Source organism: Aythya marila (assembly GCF_965140915.1).
Source record: "Aythya marila genome assembly, chromosome: Z".
NCBI lineage: Eukaryota > Metazoa > Chordata > Aves > Anseriformes > Anatidae > Aythya > Aythya marila.
The window spans coordinates 1,369,423-1,389,078 of NC_139080.1; the positions used below are offsets into that span (position 1 = coordinate 1,369,423).

The following is a 19,656-nucleotide window of genomic DNA, read 5'->3' on the forward strand; positions in this document are numbered from 1 at the left end:
GTGGCTCATGAGCTTTCAAGAATTTCTGCAGCCTCCGCGATAGTTAAAAAGGGGACCTCAGCTTAATCCTGAAGTTTATGCTTTCTTCCTTCCACCAGACAGTGCCAAACATTGGTTGTGGTCGTCTTGTAGTCCGCCGTGCAGCTGTGCTGCTGGAGGGACCATAAACGCGAGCCGTGCGTAGGCATGTTTGTGTATAAACTTGCTCATGTTTTATGGCTTGTTTGTTTTTGGACAAACAACTCGCCACGAACGTTTCTAAACTCCTTGGCTCCCCTTCTGTTCCAAGAACGAATATCAAAATAAGACTCTGGCCTTCTTTCTGCGACGTGTCTAGACGGTTAGATTGATGCATCTGGTGGATGGAAACGCTGTCTTGCCTTACCTTTAACTCAGGAGTTTCTCATCGTAAGCAGCTTAGAGCTCAATGTCAGAATTGACAGGGGAACCTCTCCTGGTTTGAATTGGAACCGAGGGTAATAGATGCTAATAAATGCTTTTCACTTTTGACATTCACGTACGCCATAATAGAGGCTACTATTTAACATGCTATCCGATGATAGATGGCTGCTTAGGATATGAAAGGCCAGGAAATATATCGAGTTTTTAAAATGTTTTCATGATGGGAGCGTGTTGATGCTTCTGGAAATAGGTCTTCAAAAATGTAGCGGACTGAAATTCTTAGGAAACTGTTACTGGAGAATAAATAAGATGCTCCTCATGAATAAAAACGAGCAGGGGACGCCGATATTTCTGCTGTTTAATGTATTGCTATCGTTCCTAGAGCAGAAGATTTTTGTTAGTGAGCAAGTGATGTAACTCCCACAGGTTTGGGTTGCTGGATGCTGAAGTTTTGTAGGGGTGCTTAAAGCTCAACGTGGCGAACTTCAGGTGGTGAACCTGTGTCTGAGCACTTGAAACGTGTAAAGTCTTTTGGCCAGAAGGCTCAGAAGAGTCCTCTGTGCTTTAGGAGAGGTGTTGGCTGTACATCAAGGGATGTTTGCTGCCACTGCCTTCTTTAAGACGGATTGGAAGCTCTTCCCGTGTCAGGAACAAATCTCGTTTATGGTTTGTTGTGAAAAAAAGAGTTTCTCTGAACATCCGTCCTTTCCTGTTAACTTACGGTTTTTCCCTCTAACTGACCATCTGCAGGTGCTGGAGATAGATGAGCTTAGCGAGTTTCTGTCCTAAGGAGTTTATTTGTTGTTCAGCACTCCCAGTGACCGCTTGGTTAGGAGACCAGCGAGCCCAGATGTGAGTGTGATGAGAGGGGAAACAAAGTAAGACAGTAACGAGTACAATTATACTACTTGGGACTTGATCTGTTCTTAGTTTAAACAATTTATCCTAATGGCCACTTTCGAGTACGTTGCTCTGATTAAAGAGTAGATTGGGCATCTAGTCCTTCAAATGGCATTTCCTGGATAGTTCATTACTCATCAGGGTGTTGCTTTCATTCTCGGGGCTAGGTCATTAATGTAGCTGAATTTAAGTTCTCACACTGCCTGAAGGAATTTAATTTTTTAATTTTTTTTAAAGTTAGTTTAATGGGTATAATTTAAAAATTCCCCTTTAAGTCATATTACAGGACAAAAGGAACCTGTGGCTTTTTTTTCCAGGAACTTGAAACCAAGGCCTCTGCTCCAGAAGTGTCAGCTAAACCAGATTTACCCCCCATGTTGTGGGTGGCTCTGTCATATTATTGTGTTTGTGAGCTTTAATAGCTGTTTTACCACGACTACTGATGCTGCTGCAGAGAATGTCCTGGAGGCATGGACTTCAAAGCTTCACGGATGGCTTTGAACTCGATGTCACAAGATCAGGGAAGGCGAAGCTGGGAGGAGAAATAAAGTCTGTCAAGGTTCTGGTCTGGCTCTGGTTGGTGGTTCTGTGCTCATCAGAGCTGCTTTAAATATAAAAAAAATATATATATGGAAAAAGTCTAACATTAGATTTCATTAGACATCAATCAGAGATTCTGTCAGAGGGTTCACCGTGGGCCCCATATTTGATAGGAGGGACATATTCCTGCTAAAAGCAGGAATAATATTACAAGACATGGGGACTGGCTTCTAGCTGTGAGTTTATGAATGAGAAATGACAGATACCTGGATTTCTGAGGATGACTTCCATGGGAATTTGTGCTTTTAGCCGTATTATATCTAAACGAGTTGACTGCTCTAGCTGGAAATGAAGAATGGGGACCTATAAAACAGCAAGGTGTTTTTCAAGGAGTGGTAGGAATAGAAGCAGAAAGACTTCCGTTGAAAATAATCTAATTCTAGAACCCTTTCAGGATTCAGTTCTGTGTTCTAGCATACTTCTGCTGCTCTGGAAAATTGTTTTGGCTTTCCTCAGAGGCTGAGTGAATCGATATTAAGCAAAGATTCCTAAAATGCTACAGAGAGAGCTTAAAAATGAGTGTGTGAATTGAGTCATAATGCTAAATAGCTAGCAATGTGTGTGGTACTCTTGCTAAATCACCTTCTTTGCCATCTGGATAAAAAATCAGGCCTGAAGTACTGCAACCATCCCTTCATTTAGGTAATACTGAGATAAATATGAAGCATTTCTCTGTTTCTCTTTCCTATCAATTGCATTCCTTAACATTAGGTGGGGGAATTCCTTGTTTTTCTCCTGGAAAGAACTTTATGAGGAAAAAAGCAATTTCTTGGGTTTAGAAACGGGAATTAAATCTCAGTCTTCAAACTCTCAGTATTTAGATTACGCAATTTGGACGAGATGACTTCATAAAAGACACTGTTAAACGAGCGTGTGCTCTCTGGTTCTTAAAAATCATTAAATTTCTAAGCTAAACACACGTCCAGATGATGACAGCTAGATACTCACTGTGGATATTCTGTAATGATCTGTATAAAAATGAATTTAAAACTGTTAGAGACTCAGGTTTATTATCATATTAGTAACCAGTAAGCCTTTTCACTACACCTGTCTCAATTGAAATTCTTATTTTAAAAATATCCTCCTTATTTCTAACTTTTTCTTTTAAGAGTTTCCCTCTTTCAGCGCTTTGCTAGGTCAGTCTGACGGGGTGGATCCTCCATCATCAACATGCCCAGCGTTTTAGCACGCTTCTGTCCTTGCAGGGTGGATGGCTGATGAGAGGGAGCGTGTGAAGTCCTTCTTTCTGTATGTGTGCAGCGTAACACCTATAAACCAGCCATCAAAAGAATATCTTTGCACAGAAAGTGTGCAGAAAGTAATTTTCAACGTGAAAACCTTCCCGCAGGCAAGGCACTTAATGCCGTATGTCCTCACAAGCCACGATGATTATTACATTGGCTGTTTTTTCAGCTTTTTGACTCATCTGTTGGGTGTGGGGAGAGGCAAGTGGGGAAACCTCTTTCTGCAACCTCTCCAGGATGACACAGAGCTAGGAGATTCTTGGTAGAAATAATTTTAAATCATTTTAATTTTAAATCATTTTAATGTGATCTTTGGTTGTAGTCCACTATCAACGTTCACCGTGCAATTTTTATCCAGTGAGCTCAAAGCCAATTATAAAACTTTCTTCTAAGGTCTGAAATACCGGGCAAGAACTTTTCTTCCTTTTGAGCAAATAGCAGTATTTTAAAAAAAAAAAAAAAAAAAACCATTTTTGTGTGTCAAAAAATAGATCTATCTTTAAGACAGTCTCACAAAACATGAAGGTGCTTTTTGGTACGTGTTAATTGGGACTTATGTATTATAGGATATTTATTTTCAGTGTCTTATGTGGATGTAAGAACGTGTCTTGCCAGTGACACCCCAGGAAAAATGGGAATTATTCCAGGGAAAACAAGGCAAAATGCAGAAGCAGAGAGGTCTGAATGGTCTTCAGGACTTCTGGGAAATGAGATTACAAAAAAAATAAAGCTTTAGGGGACGGTTCTGCTGGCATGGCACTTCAAACTTGCAGGCAGCTCTTGGATAGATCCATTCAGAGACTCTGAATAGTGTGTAGGTTAACGTGCTTTTGTCTTCAGCAGTCTTGGGGGTTAGAGGGTACTTCCCTATCCCAAATGATTCATCTGTTGTTAGTACCGATGCCTGAATGCCTTTCTGTAGCATCTCCAAGGGTCTGAGGGTTCTGTATGTGCCAAGCTCTTACTGGGGAACTGTTCTATCTGGTGCAAGGGAACCATCTGTTAACAAACCTGATAAAAACTAGCTTTGCCAAAAGGCTTTGCTGAAGTTTATATAGTTTTAGTTTCTTTCCAGAACAAATGACTGCACTGGATTAAAAATTGTATTATGGAGGAATCGCTTAGGAAATCTGTGATGAATTAACTAGCAAGTTGCTGTCCTTTAAGATGTGGGACTCTCTAAACTATTCACTACAAGCGTATTTTCACGAAGCTGTCTGTTTTCAGAATGTAAGTCGCTTGCACAAATGACATTTATCATTTACTAAAAGAAAAGGTGGACTTTTGAAGCAGTGTGCTTCTTCCAGAGAAGGTGAGAACGTGGGGAGCTGCTTAAGTGGTACATTTTTTTTTAAAAGTTGGGTGGCTGCAAAGGTTAGTTAAGTACAGCATTTCAGGGAAATCTTTACTCCAGAAAAAGCTGCTTTCTTTTGCTCGTCAGTAGAGGATGGTTTATCCAACGTTAATTTGTAGGAATTTTATGTGTTATCTCTTGTTAATTCACCTTTTTTTTTATTTTTTTTTTACACAGGGAAAACCAGACTTGAATACGACTTTGCCCATCAGACAAACTGCATCGATTTTCAAGCAGCCCGTCACCAAAGTCACCAACCATCCTAGTAACAAAGTGAGATCCGATCCGCAGCGAGTGACGGAACAGCCACGGCAGGTACGAATTCATCTCTTTCCGTTGTTACTGTGCAACATTTGAGACAAGCTGAAAATCAAAATATTGTGATTTCCAAGCTGAAAATCAAAATATTTTCAGCTGCGCTTCAATCGCAGATGAGCTATCCTGTCTTGATGGTTACTTATGGAAATACGCTGTAATAAATACCCTTAAAATCCAGAAATAAGTCAGTTCTTATGGAGATTATTTTTGCTTAATCCAAAACTTCATTCAGATTTGACAGAAAAATTCCTCTTGAATTGCAGATATGTGCTGTGTTGTCACAATTGGACCTCAAATACAAAACTTTTTTCACATGCAGCTTCTTAATTGAAGTCTCTATAAAACATACAGTTGTCATCAAGAACTATTATCGCTTTTATACAGAAGAGCTTTGTGCAAAATCAATTTTAAAAGTATCTGAAATCCCTCTTTTTCAGTATAATACTACTACAAATGCAAAACACAGTGACTTAAACTCACCTTACACAAGTTTTTTTTTAGCTGCTTTTCTCTATATCAGTGACATCACCTCTTCACACGATGCTTTTTCAGTTTTGTTTTTTATGGGGAGAAGAGCAGAGAAGAAAAGGAAATTTAGTGGAAGGAATAATCAGCTACATAACAGTGTTTATAGGATTTAGGCGTTAGTTTTTAAGTCTGATGAGTATTTTTGGAGTCATAGCATTGCTCTCATCAAACTGAAACATCTTATTCTGGGATGAGAAGAAAATGCAGAGGCATGTTCACGTTTTTGTACGTTGGTGTGTTGCTAACTTTTAACAACGTTTCCTTTGAAACTCAGGCTGTCTCTAATATTGAACTATCAAACCTCTTGAATGCTGTTCTCGTTAGAAGTAACATAAGGAATTTAGACTCTGCATCCTCTAAATTCAGGTGAGAAAGAGAAGGAAGAAATATCGAGCCGTATGGGATCATCTTGTTGAGATGTCTTTTAGCAAGATTTGAAGGCCTCAGCTAACCTCACTGTTGGTCCCGTGAAGTTCAACAGGGGCCATGTAAGTGTATCACGTTCAGATCCTAAAGATGCATAATTGCATGTGTCTATTGATTCTCTTCACGTTCTTTGGGTTTTCCTTTTAAACTACTACACTTGGTGTGTTAGGATGTCTGCTGAACCAGTAATAATCACTAAAGGGTAAGAAAGTTACGGCACCTTTGTGGCAAGAGACGTGGATGTTTGGCGATCCGTATCTTGATGGATTTCAAATCCTTTCGTGCTTGCCTATTTCCTCCCAGTTTTCTTTCTTCCAGAATCTTTGCTTCAAATACGTAGTGAACTGAAACCATCTGGAATGCATCCCTTGTCTTTTGAGAACGACTCTCAAGTAAAGACTTGAGGAATAGTCGGTTTTCAAACCCACCCAAGTTAAATCTTGGCTTCTTTAAGTTCTAGCAGGTGAAGCTATAGCAAGATCTTCCAGAAATCCATGTCTGCTGATCACTGCGTCAGCATTTGGGTTTGATCAGCATCCTTTCTCTTTGCTCGCAAGAGTACATCTTCAGAAGAGGACACTTAAAATGTTATTTTTATTCTATAGTGTCTTGCTTCATTTGAAGAAATGCGAACTCTACTTGCACTGAATGGAGAATAGTTTATCTTATGTCTAATATTAAAGGAAACCTTGAAATGTCTTACTCTTTTGCCTTTCCCCAACCTAAAATGCTGCTTTGAGATCTTTTGTTTGTCATGGTGACTGACGCAGGTGGGAATCTTGGAGAAGGGAGAGAATAGTTGGTCACAGTTGCCTTTTACGTAAAGCTTCAATGAGTTGTGAATAAAACTTCCATTAAAAAATCTGGAACAAAGCAGTTTAGTGTAGATACGCCGTCAATTCCTGGAGAATCTTAGGCGAATTGCCAGATTCCATAAATAATTTCCAGTGATCTGGTTTCTTTACACACAGATTTCCATCACACATTTATCAGTATTTCTTTAGGCATTGGTAACTGAAGGTATGTAAATACACAGACACGCACATCTCGTTTGAAAGCATCAAGAAGTTCACTCGGATGCTCTACTTACTGTCTGAATTGTAAATATTAACGGATGTGGTCTTTTGCTTGGTTTTCAAAAAGCAAGGACTTTTTTTTTTTTTGTGTGATCAGTTGAGATAAAATAGAAAAAACAGGGCGAGGAGTGAAGTTGCTGGAAAATTTTATTCTTTGTAAAAAGAATAAAAAAATACAAGAAATAAAAAGGAAACGGAAATAAAAAAGAAATAGGAGAGAATAAAACCGACACCTTGGAGCACTTGAGATACAATTGTCAGACAAGTGCAGCCTTGAGTTCTCTTCTAGTTAAACTCTATTTCTCCTCATATAAATGATCCCTACGTGCATCCTCCTTCTCTTATACTCAGACATGTAAACCTCTCAATATGTAGACGTTAAATCAGTGTTGGATAATCAGCTGCTGAAGCACTGACTATTGCCTTTGTGTATGTAAAGCTTACTCAGTTACCATTTCCAGTGTCATTCCTCCCCGTTTCTTCAATTCTTGGCCCCAAATCCCTGACGGGGTTCTTCCTTCTGTATTTCTAGATACACATCTCCAAAAGCCTCGCTTCACTCGTACCTGTTATACCTCCCTTTTCAAAAGACAGCCTCACCAGAGTTCCCTGCAGATTCTCTTTGGCCTTCCTCCTTAGGTAGAGCTGAAAAGAACCGAGCATTGGAGTTCCTTTGGCAGTCAGGAGTTTTCTCGTGACCTGGGAGCGAGCAGACGTGGTTATTAGTGTTGGCAGGGAAGGCGTTTGGCAGCAGCTCTTCTTTAAGCACTAAACCCTGTGGTAGTTCCTGGAAAGATAACAGCTTGCCTGGGATCTGGGTGGAGGTAAAGCTGTCAATTAAAGCAACTGCTGGTTCCACGTATTCAGCGCGATGTTTAGTTGCACACAAATAGCATCACAAGCTTGTCTAAGACTTTTTCAAGCAACTGCTCTGCGAGACAGCATCTTAAAGGCTTTCAGATTTTTAGACTTTCATAGATTACTGATCATCAGAGCGGAGAACTTCATCCAAGAAGGAGTAGCAATGCTCTGGAGAATTCTGGAAGTACTCGAGTTGTGTGTGCGTGCATTTCGTAAAGGGTCTTCTGATACGCACAAGACTTCTCTAAGTCATCTTCCCCTAAGAGGCCTCTGTTCCAACACCAGTACCAGTCAATCCAGGAGATTTCTCAGATTTTTTTAATCTAATCAAACAATCAGCAAATCTGTTCTTAAATAGCAAATCTAGGAGCCTTATTTGCAATTTCCTTCGGAGTGCTTTCACAGCTCTTTTTGAAGCATCATCCTGTTCAAACGTATTTTAGTTTTCCATAAGCTTACTTAGCATAGGTTTCCTTACTATTTCTGTGGGTTTTTTTTTTCTTTGCAGTGTCCACAAATAAGCCAGTATAAGAAGAAGAACCCTGTCAGATTTTTAGTGGGTCCTGCAAAGGAAAAAATAAATGAATAAAAAAGTTTAGCCTCCTAATGATATATTCTTGATAAATTTCAGAGTAATGGTTTGGATTTTAAAAAGTCAGGTTGCCATTGCAGAAACTGAATGTCAAGCGTTCTTGTACCTAATCGGATCAAATGAAGCGGTGCTGCAAATCAGATTTCTTCTTGAAATCAGACTTTTTTCGCAGACCATAGGTCTGTGTCTTATATAGAGCACTTAACATCTTCTTCACGTTTTAGAGCTCCTTGGTTCACATTGTTCCACGCTTACTGGCCTTTTTCAGAAGTTTTTTCACCAAGTTCACTCTCCAAACGTGTAGCATACCTGAGGTATTGAGTTAAAGGACCTCAGACTGCCAAGGACTTGATTAATCACCTGTTAATTCTGCTGTATAATGTTGCTTGTGGTGATAGAGAGAGCTTGAAACCACGCTAGTAAAATAAACTAACTTAAGTGGTGATTATAAAACCGAATTTGCAAAAGGTTCAGCTCTATCTTCCTGATACATTTGGCTAAAAAAAAAATAAATCCGTGAGCATGGATCAACTGTTTAAAACGCATCCAGCCTCCTCTTTGAAGCTTCCTTCAAGAAGAGCAAGTAATCAGTTAATACTGTGTGATCTGATTCCTCTGGTGCTATGGCAGATAGCCACCTTTCAAAAAACCACCTGAGGATAAACCTGCCGGTATTCACTTTATAAAACCACCTGAGGATAAACCTGTTAGATTTGCCTATAAAATAATCTGTCTTGAGGCCAAAAGTTCTCTTCGCAATTGATTTGAAAGTCTATCTTATCGTTAGCAGACGTTATAGATATTTGCTGTGGATTGTATTGTGATGAATTATTGAATAAGACGATAGATCACAAGCTAAATCCGACCACAGTCACTTTTTGCATAAGATAGGTGCAGTCTCAAAAGCCTAATTTACCCGAAAAATGGCAGGATGGCGAATAGACGTAATTTTATTTCCTGCGGATGAACTTAAAAGATTAGGATCCAAAATCAGGTTGGGTTGGAAAACTGAAGCTTGTTGGGTGATGGCTGTTAGAATTATCAAAAAGAGGGATGGAAGGAACCTGAGGAGGTGAAGTTCCACCTCCCAAGCCCGTCGAGAAGCTCTGACGTTTTGTTTGGCAATGATGGGTGTAGGAGAGCTGAGCAACTCACAGGGTGTAAAAAGATGAAAAGTTTTCCAGCTTTCCGGAGGAATTCTCATCCATTTAAAAATCTTCCACGGACGTTTTGAAAAGCCCACTTTATAATCATATTTCCTCATGAATCGCTTGCAACAGCATTGAGTTGAGCAGTTCCCAAATGATAAATGATAAAAAGAACCAATGGTGGAGGAAGCAATATTTTACCGTTCTCCAAACAAAGGACTCCAGCAGCACATCTGCAGCTCAGGGCTACCATTATCGGGCCGCAGAAGAACAAGGAAGTGAAAAGAAAAGGCTGCTCCACCCTGGGGACCTTGGCACGGCGTTCCCATATCAGAAGAACACCGGGTTGCCCTCCAGAGAGTAAGTTTGGGTGCTGAGGGATGCAGTTCTCCCTCTGCAGGATGTTCTTGCGTAAGAGGTCACTTCTGGCATGACGCACGCTGACTAATTTCCCAGGAAATGGGGTGCTTGGCTGCTGGCTGGGTCTGAACCCAGCCCGCTCAAGCACTGCCTGGGTTTTAGGCTCTTTGCCACGTGTGTTTCCTAACCCCCAGGCTTCAGGAGAAATTGCAATGGGGCCGTTTTTCATCCTGCAACAGGACCAATGCCCCTGACTGACGGATGGATGCTCGGAAGGGTTATTCGTTCTGCATTAGTGATGAAATATCGCGCCGTAAGAATGATGAATCTTGAAATGCGGTTCTTTTCGCATTCCTTCCTCCTCCTGCTCCCATCAGGATTCTCATCGCTGCCTACCAGGGGCATGTTTGCTAATGCCTCTCTCCCGGAGGCGTGGATCTGGCTTTTCTGGCTGCGCTGGTGCAGCCTCAGCAGGCAGCCGAGGAGAGGAGCGGATCCTCCTCGTGGTGCTCCCCGGGGTGGATTGGAGGTTTCTTTCCTCTTCTTTTCCCCGGCTCCGTAACGCTGAGAGAGGTGCAGGTTAAATAATGTAAGCTATTTTTAGGGCTGTAACCGAAGAGGCAGGTGCTCCGTGCCTCGAACCTCGCAGGATCTTTTTCAGTCGCGTGAACGCGCGCTTCTGTGGCTGAATATTGCGTCTGCATCTTGTACGTGAAGTGACAAAAGCTTTCTGAAGTCCTACAGGCTTCAAGATGGGAAGCTAATCCCTTTTTAACCAGCTTCCATCGCTGTCTTGCTAGATATAAAAAGGTCTTTTTAAAATAATAGTCATGGTCAATCTGCAGCCCAGAACTTCAGGATTTATCTTCGGACATATAAGGTAGGAGCGAAGAAGGAAATCTGTATCACTAATAAAACCTCCCTTAAATCAAGAAATGAGAAATGGAAGCGTGATTTGATCCTGTTTCTAGAAAAGTCAAGATTTACCTACACAGCAATGGAAAGTGCTAGGTCATGGAGCCACTGTAGGTTTGAGGGGGTACAGCTGCTGGGCAGCTTCATTTGGTGATCTGTGCTGCTGTAACCTGCAGCATCACACGGATTTCCAGCAGCAGATAGGATATTCACTTTTCCACACCTTTGCAAGCTGCGTCTTGTATATTGTTCCGATATTCCTTTGATTACGAGCACAGTTTATTTCCATGAGCTGATTTATTTCGTATTCTAACGGGGATCTCGTTTGCTTCTGCAGCTTTTCTGGGAGAAGAGGCTACAAGGCCTCAGCGCGTCGGATGTCAGCGAACAAATCATAAAATCCATGGAGCTCCCCAAGGGTCTTCAAGGTACTGTGCTCACGCTTCAGATTCACAAAGCAGCTTGGGCTTAACAGGGACAGACTTTTAGATGCTCTGAACGAGCGTTTCAGTTTCCCATCAGATTTAGTAAACTTCAAATTGTAAATGTGCTTGCTGACAAAATACCTCAACCTCCAAAACTCTCTTTATTTTTAGCAGTTAATATAAACCACACTGCAGAACTGTACTCTCGCTGGTGAAAGTTGATCTAAAATATGATCAAATCGCTGGTCAGAATTAATAACGTTGTTCCGCTGCCTAGGAGACTTTCGCAGGAATTTGAGGGCTGTAAAAATCTTCACTGGGCGTTTTTCAAACTTAACACCTTGTAGGATTCAAGCAGAGACTGTGCTGGTGTGGGTTAACATGGTGAAGTTGCAGATGAACTGTTTGAGGACGTGACTGATAAATCGACGATGTGATCAGCTTTATTAAAAAAATCATGATGCTGTAATTGCTATTGCAAGTAAAAAAATAAATAAAAAAATCCAGCCAATTCTGGCGGTGAGCTGCCTTCTGAAATGTTATTGCAAAGCTGTTTTTTTATAGAATTTATCCTTATTTTAGGAGTTGGCCCAGGTAACAACGACGATACCTTGTTGTCGGCTGTTGCCAGCGCTTTGCACACCAGTTCGGCACCCATCACGGGCCAGCTCTCCGCAGCGGTGGAGAAGAACCCAGCCGTCTGGCTCAACACATCTCAACCCCTCTGCAAAGCTTTCATAGTCACAGACGATGACATTAGGTGAGTTTTTATCAAGTCTTCAAGAAAAGGGGAGGCTGCTGGAGCCCAAGGAACATTTGGATTCTCTGAAAATAGCTGCCAGCTTGAATCACGTTTAATTTGAAGTATTCCTGGTCATGTAATGATGATAAATCTATTTCGTAATCAGAGTAAAATACAAAATTTCATCTTTCAGTTCAGCAAACATTTTAAATCTCCTCCTCTAAATGCCTGATTAAGAATTAACCACGCTTCCATATCAGCAGGGATAAGCACTTAACATTTTTCAGTTGTGGGATACGGCTTCTAAATGCTAGTCCTGTGCAAGGTAAGGGTGTAAAATGAGCATGGTGTTGTTCCCAGGGGTGTTTACACGTCAATCTCGGTCTCTTTAGGCAGGTTTTTGGTATTCCCTGTCAACTGGCTTCTCCCATACGAGTCCGAGATCATTTATCTTGAGATTGCTGATTCACAGCTTGTTCGTAGCTTTTTTTTCCTGACCTGCACATTGTTATCTTCTTTTTGTAACTGCACTATTGAGTTATCTCCGTTTCTGTAAAAGGCTCCGGGTGACATCCTTGAGTCTCTATTAAATAAAAGCTTTAACTAGTTTTCCTCTTCTGGGGTGGATCAGGGAATGGCATCCTCTGAAAGGAACAGAGGGATTGCTCTCCTAGTTTCTGAAAATCCTACCTTTTGGTTTTCAAGAGCCCTTTCTCTTGCTCAGGCTAGGTTCTTTGCTGAACGATCGCTGTTGCCCATTAGGTGTTGTTCCTGAGATTTCTCAGGTTTCTTGACAAATGGCCTGTTGAAATTGCATGTTAATAGGACTTCTGCTTTTCCCTGTAAGCAGCCGTAACCTGCTAAATTCACCAGAGCATAGCGATAAATGAAGTATGTCTGGCAGCGTCACGCTCTGCGCGGTAGTGGGTAAGAAAAATTACCTCTTAATCTGTCCAAAAGCCAAGTGGCATTTAACATCAGACAGGGATGGAGAGTAATTCAAATTTAGGGCTCTCCAAGTCGGCTTAGCTTGGAGCTAAGCATGTCGTTGTCTTCAGCTATTTGAACCTCGATCCAAGCTAGTCAGCTGGAGCTTGGTAGCTCACGATACTCCTCAGTGCCCTGCACAAATCTTGCTCTGTGTGGCAGACCGAAGCCACAGAACTACAAAGTGCCAAAGGGAGGAAATGAGAGGATGCTGTTGCAGCCTGAGCTCTCCTCATGATTAAGAGACTTGTAAGGTAAAATGATCACACCCTTCTGCGTTGCAGAGAGGTAAAAACCTAAATAAGCAATGGCATCAACTTTCTGACCCCATTTTCTAATGATGAGTTTGATAGGGAGCGTGTCAGCAAAGTAGGCAGCTGAGAATATGTCACTGCTGTTTAGATTTGCTGTGTCAGCAGTGGTTCATTTCTGCTGAGAGGGGAGGAGAGAAGATCTTTGTGAGATGACGTTTTGGAGAGTTGTGTGTGTGGGGAGTCAGCGGATGCCCCTAAACCTGAATTTAATTCTGAGCACTATAAGGAAATCGCCTGAATGCGACGTTTCTGCGCAGTCCTGCTGCATAAAGCAGCTTTCCCCTGCAAATATGGTCGGAATTTGAATGAATTTCTGCGTTAGGGGGAGCATCTCTTTAACACTCGCTTGCTTTTGAAGACAATAGCATAAATACTATAGGATGAGGAGTGTGTCTTGGCAGGAGGAAGGCTGAAAAGAGCATGTGGCTGCGGAGCTGCTCAGTGGAGATAGTCTGAGCCTTAGCATTTTACTTAAAGATGAGCACTTCTTAGTAGCACGCTTTTTTTTTTTGCTGTTGGTTCTTAAATATTTGCTCTCGGTAGCTCCCCGTGCTTTAAAAGTAATACTGCTTGTATAAACAGAACTGGGTTTTTAATGCTTAAATCCATTTGCTAGCAGAGCAGCCTGCTCAGGCCTGGAAGTGCCGCGAGCTGTTTTATGGTTATTGCTGCCAGGGAGATTAACTGGCTGGCTGACGATTTGGGAATGAGCTAACTTGGGAAAGCTCTGTCTTCACCTGACCTTGGGAGGTGAGGAAGAAGAATCTCACGAGGAGGCCGCATGCCCTGCTAACAGGAACCTTAACAGCCCTTAATAACAGGAGCTGGTCCAATATACGTGACGTTGGCTGGCACTTCTGTGTCTTGTGGGAGTTAAATGCCACGGATATTAGGTTCGAGGTGGTAGGAAGGAAACTTTTTGGTTTGTTTTGGTTATATTTCATCTTATTTGCGGTCTTGGGATCGCTTTCATTCAATTAGCAAATACCAAAGTTGCTATTCTGTGTGACAACGGAGAAATAAAACAGGTTACAAGGCATTTTCGGTTCAGTTCTCTGCCCAGGGGACTGAAAGATCACTGGGCACTGACACTTAACAGCTCTGGGAGACAGCGAGCTGTCTGTGGAGGACAGCAAACAACGACAGGAAACAGCTGGAAGACAGAAAACAATTTCTCTACCGAGCTGCTGGTTTGTTCTGCACTTCTTTTGCTATCTCTGTGAGCAGACAGCCTCCTCCGAAGTGCTGGCAGTAGCTGCAGCGGTAAAACTGAACAGCTTTAGAGGCTGGTGCTCCTGAGAGGCTTCTGGCTTGTGCAGCACGCTAGATATCACTCCTGCTCTTCGAAGATTTGATGTTCTTCCTATCTGTCCTGCCGTCCTAAATAGCTGCAGGGTGTTTGCAGCACTCAAACAAATGTTTTCCTGTGCTGCCTGTGCCTGTTTCTGATGAGTTCTGGTCATTTTTAAGCGTATATTTTATTTTTTAGAAAACATAGCTTGATAGAACAGGTATTTTTGAGTTTAAAAAAATGTTCTTTTGCAAAAGTTGTGTTCTCTTGGGAAAACTTCAGAAGAGGACTCCTTGCTTTCAGGTAACACAGGAAAGCTAAATTTTACCTTCCAAGCTAAACATTGACTCAAAATGCCTTAAATTGTTGGAGACATCTGAGGGAAGATGTTTGAAATAGCTTAGCAGGGAAGCAAACACTTGCTGCTGCCCAAAATGCATCAGTGTCTGGTAGATGATACTTGAACATGAAGGTAATATATTAAAGAACTAATCAGTATGGGTTAAAAAAACAATCCTGAGACATTGTTTATCCATGTAGCATGCTCCCAGGCTGATATTATGCTTGAAGGATTGACATTTCTGCCCCTTCTCCCCTTCTCTCCTTTCAGGAAACAAGAAGAGCGGGTGCAACAAGTGCGTAAGAAACTGGAGGAAGCACTAATGGCAGACATTCTGTCACGGGCGGCTGATACGACAAAAGATCTAGAGGTAGAAATGGATAACGGAGATGAAGCATAAAAAGAAATCAGGTGAGTCAGATCTCCAGGAGGGGCACGCTCAGATTTCCCCATCTCATCCGCCAGCGTATCACGCAGCAGCAGCCCCACGTTCTCCCAGCACGTTTGTTAGTGCACTGCATCAGCAGGGGCAGTTTTGCATATTTAGAAATGGATATTTTCACATTGAATGCTACGCAGATCGCTGGGGGAGGAAGAAAGTGTTTTTCATCCTTTAGGGTAAAAGCCCAGTCTCTGGAAACCGTTGCAGGTCAATCTTTTAATGCTTAGTAGGTGCTGAAAAAAGGGGTAAAGCGATCAAAGTAAATGTCCTGCTGCTCTTCCGAATTTAATTTAATTCCCAAAACTTTTCTATTTATTTTTAAATGGATAATACTTACGAATATTAATTCATGTATTCGTTAATTCATGTTTCTAATGCACATTTTTATTACTTATGGAATGAGTGCAACGTAAATTTGCTCTTTATGTCGTGTACGAGAGCTATTTGGCAGTGTTGTTTAGCCCAGTTAACAGGCCAGTAACCTTCCTTCTAATTACTTGAAGTTCTAGATATTTACTGTCAGACTCTTAATCCCTGAATATTTCTCCTCTAAAAGCCTAATTATGGGTAACATTAAAGGAAGTCAGGCAAGAACGCTGATTTAAGGTGTGAAATTTCGAACCTTTGCCATTTTCGACTCAAATTGTCAATCTGAACTCCTTAATTTAGCGTGAAATAATTACCCTGTAATGGAGTCACAGAAGTGGTTATTTTTGCACTGATGCTGCGGTTCTCGGTAGAAATCAGTTGGATCAGCAGACCTTGATTTTCATCCTCTCCTTACCTATTTACCTGTACTTAGTGTGTTGGCTGTATTCTCTAAAACCCCTGCTTTCTGTCCTAATGGCTGTCATTATAAATTTTAACAAGAGTTTTAAGTGGATTAGTAAAGCAGCTCGAAAGATGAGTCTTTTCCCTACTATTTTTTTCCCTAATAATCCGCAGACTAATTTTCCATTCTGATCCGTTGATATTAAGAAACTTTTTATGTACTAATTATTCTGTGTTTAAAAATGAGAATCCAGAAAGTGATTTTAGGTTGTAATGAAACACCCCGGAATGCAGGAGGGTGTGTGGTGGAAGAGGTTGAACCTTTAAACCATGTCGTGTTGTGGTTGTGCTTAATAAAAAAAAATAACTAGGCGCTTGCAGGAGTCTTAACAACTGAGCAGCTACTTATGTGGTGTTAATTTTTTTTATTACTCACTAGGAACAATTTATAAAGTGCTCTTCATACGGAGCTAAAGCACAGCTGTAACTGTTCAAACAAAGTCGCTCTAATTGATGCAACCACCTGCCTTTGCTTTTCCAAAAGGGCTTCTTTCTTTCTCTCTTGCAGGTACTTTTAACTGACTTGTCCCAGGAGGAAATTCCCAAAAGCCAGAGGCACTTTTTCCTTCGGTCTTTCGTTATAAGAAGAAACGGACCCATGCACATTTATATAGCTTTCTAATAGCATTAAAACCAATGCCTTTTTTAGACTCCTATTTTTGATGTATATATCTTATTTGAAAAGCAACTTTATTTTGTGTCCTATGACTTAAAGTCCTTTTTTAAGTATCAAACATTACCCTTAATCTAAAGCTGAGCTTTTGATGCCAGGTTGCAAACCTACTGGAATTATATTGCCTGTATTAAATATTTGTTGGTTTTTTTTTTTTTTTTTTTCCTGTGGTCTTTAGTAAGGATGGATCAGGAGCACAGAGTGATTTCCCAATTAAAGATTATTGTGACTCTGTATATAAACAGATTTTTATACCTATGGGTGAAAACACCCGTACATTCTTCCGTCATCACTGTAAAGAGAAATAAAAGATTATATTCCAATCAGTTGAAAAGTTGTCGTGTTGTGGATGGAGTAAGTGAAAACAGTCCCTGCTCGTATTTGGTTTGCTTGGCCAGGTGCTGGGTAGGCTGGGAAGGGCGGATGTCAAAAAGTTCTGTCTTTGCCCAGAGCACTGCCTCGGGAAAGCTGTCTGATCTCGGGAGCAGTTGTGGATTTTTCACTTGAGCTGAAGTACAATTGCATTCCCCCTGAGCAAGAGGAGTGCTAAAAATAAGTAGCCGGCATGACTTTACAGAGTTCTGCTCTGAAGTTGAAGTGAAACTGTGAAGAAAGTGGCTTCGGTGCAGAATGCAGCAGGTGCTGAAACTCGTTTTTGTTTCTGTCTGCTGAGACAGAGCAGCAGGACACTGGGCTGGCCCTTTCTGGGGGAAATGCATCCGTGCTGCAGTGCCTAGTAATGTTTCAGAACACAAGGTAAGGGCTTGATGGGTACATCTCAGAAGGTAGAACTGTGGGGAAGGCTAGTAAATATATATTGCCACAGATAATTAGTTGGATTGAGAAAAAAAAAAAAAAAAAAAAGCTTATATATACTCTGTGCTAGTTCCAGAGTTGTTTTGTGTAATTACTGATCAAAAGCTCCTGGATGAGGATGTGAGTGACTTCTCCCATGTAGCCGTACAATGCAGTCTCATTTTAGGGATGAAAATACCAGGACGTTACACTTAGGTGACTGAAGTCCAATAAAACTGGCCCAGAAGTGGCTTTAGAGGCTCTTCCCAGCTAAAATGTTTCATGTCAGAGCAAAAAGCAGACCCAACTCTTTGAGGAGAGTTGCTCCCAAAAGTAGTGGTTTAACCATGCCTTGTAGTTTCCTTGTCCTTATTATGCCTTGTCACTTGTTTGGGTGAGCAACACCGCTGCCAGAGGTAGTTGGAAAGCCCTTTAGGGAGAAAATGGCTGATGGTTTAGTCCTCTTACTTTTCAGCTTTATCTTGTCACAGATAGATTTGACAAGCGATATAAGGCTGCTGGTGTGTAAAACTGCGAGCACTTCGTGTTAAAAGCAGATGTCAAAACAAGAAAGCAGGAATGATTCAGTTGCTGTTTAAGGGGCTTATTTGGAGAACTCAGAAAGTTCACAGCACTCAGGGCTCCGAAACCCAGTCCGTTGTGGACACCTGTGCCCATGAACAGCTCTGGCAGCCTCTTTCAGAACCAGACAACTGTTTTAAAACCCATTTTTCCTCTACTTTCAGTTTCTTTAGAACAAGAGCACCCAAAAGACGGCTTAAATGCCACGATTTGCTCTTCTCACCCGTGCTGCCAGTGTCTGGGACGGGCTCAGCTCTGGGTTTATGTGAAGTAGGGCAGCGAGAGACAAATTTGTCTCTCTTGGTGAGCTGCTGCCATTAAATCGGTGCCGCTCATGGTGACGTTTATCACAATATTCCCCTCCGATTTTCCCTCCAGCAGGACCTGTTCCTGTGCTGGTTTATACTGAACTTTTTGGTAATAAACATGATTTAGAGCATGTATATATTATGTAGTTGCTACAGTTCTTTAAAGGGCGCATCAGTTCCCCTCATCCACCGCTTGGATTCCTGCTCCTCCTCAGCCCTCCCTGACGGAGGTAAATATTTTTGTGAGGTAAATATTTGAAGGTGCCTTGATGAAAACCCCATACCCAACGTGATACCAGCAGTTTAGGTCAGGGTGTTGAAGAAAAGCGGAATGGAAACGCTCTGAAGGGCTGTGCTGAGGCCCGAGGCCGCCCCCAGGGGCCGCTGCCGCTCCAGGCTCGGCGCCGCCATGGCGGGAGCGGGCTCCCCTCAGGCGGGGCCGCCGCTGAGGTGTCACCGCTCCGAGGGGACATCGTTCACCACAAAAACCTACTTTTTTTTCTTTGAAAAGTAAACACAGTGACCCAAAGCATCTCCCTCCCGAGCGGGTTTGCTCTTTGCCAAGTTTAAGCACGCTAAATGAAAAGATCAATCTCTCCCGAGCAAGGGTTTTCCTATTTTGGTAAAAATAGCAAAGTGAACGATGCAGTGCTTCCAAATTTCTCCTCAGCCCTGTGTCATTTAACCAGTTCTAACCAAATTCACAAGCAGATGCAGTTACCCTAAACTTGCACGTGAAACACTCTGCCAGGTGTTTTTCGGTACCCGAGTGGCTTTCAGCTCGTCACCTGGGGGCAGTTTGTCCTAAAATTTTGCCAAAGACTCCTGCCTGATAAACATTTAGGGACATTTTTTCTGTTTATTAACCCTTTCTGTTTGGGGGACAGACAGAAAGCCTGTCAGAGCTCTGCCCCTGGGGTCTGACCTTCGGCTGCAAACTGGTGGCTTTCTTCTGAGGTGCTAAGTCCTGGCCTACAAAGTGGGAACGCTGCCCCTAAAATATTTCTGGTATTTTTACCATGTTAATAAGAGCTCCTGCAGCTGAATTTGAACCTGGAAAGGCAGAAAGTAACAAAAAGGGAAATTGCATTAGCATGAGGCTGAATGAGGAGTGATTCCCATTCTGTTTCCTCTGCCGCTTTTCCCCGGCTAGGTGGCAAAACGCATTCAGGAAAGTTTCGTCCTGAGGACAGAGGGGAAAG

The 19,656-nt window shown here is 41.9% G+C and overlaps 1 protein-coding gene across 1 annotated transcript in view; it reads left to right on the forward strand.

The window, feature by feature from the left end:
• LOC309889991 (methyl-CpG-binding domain protein 2) overlaps positions 1-16,752 on the forward strand; it is a 27,901-nt gene extending 11,149 nt beyond the window's left edge. The window contains exons 3-7 of the mRNA XM_082783309.1: positions 4,678-4,815; positions 11,062-11,152; positions 11,732-11,909; positions 15,094-15,234; positions 16,605-16,752. Coding sequence (XP_082639435.1) covers positions 4,678-4,815; positions 11,062-11,152; positions 11,732-11,909; positions 15,094-15,223 — 537 coding nt within the window. The 3' untranslated portion in view covers positions 15,224-15,234; positions 16,605-16,752. The remainder of the gene's footprint in view (positions 1-4,677; positions 4,816-11,061; positions 11,153-11,731; positions 11,910-15,093; positions 15,235-16,604) is intronic.
• Positions 16,753-19,656: the final 2,904 nt, after the last annotated feature.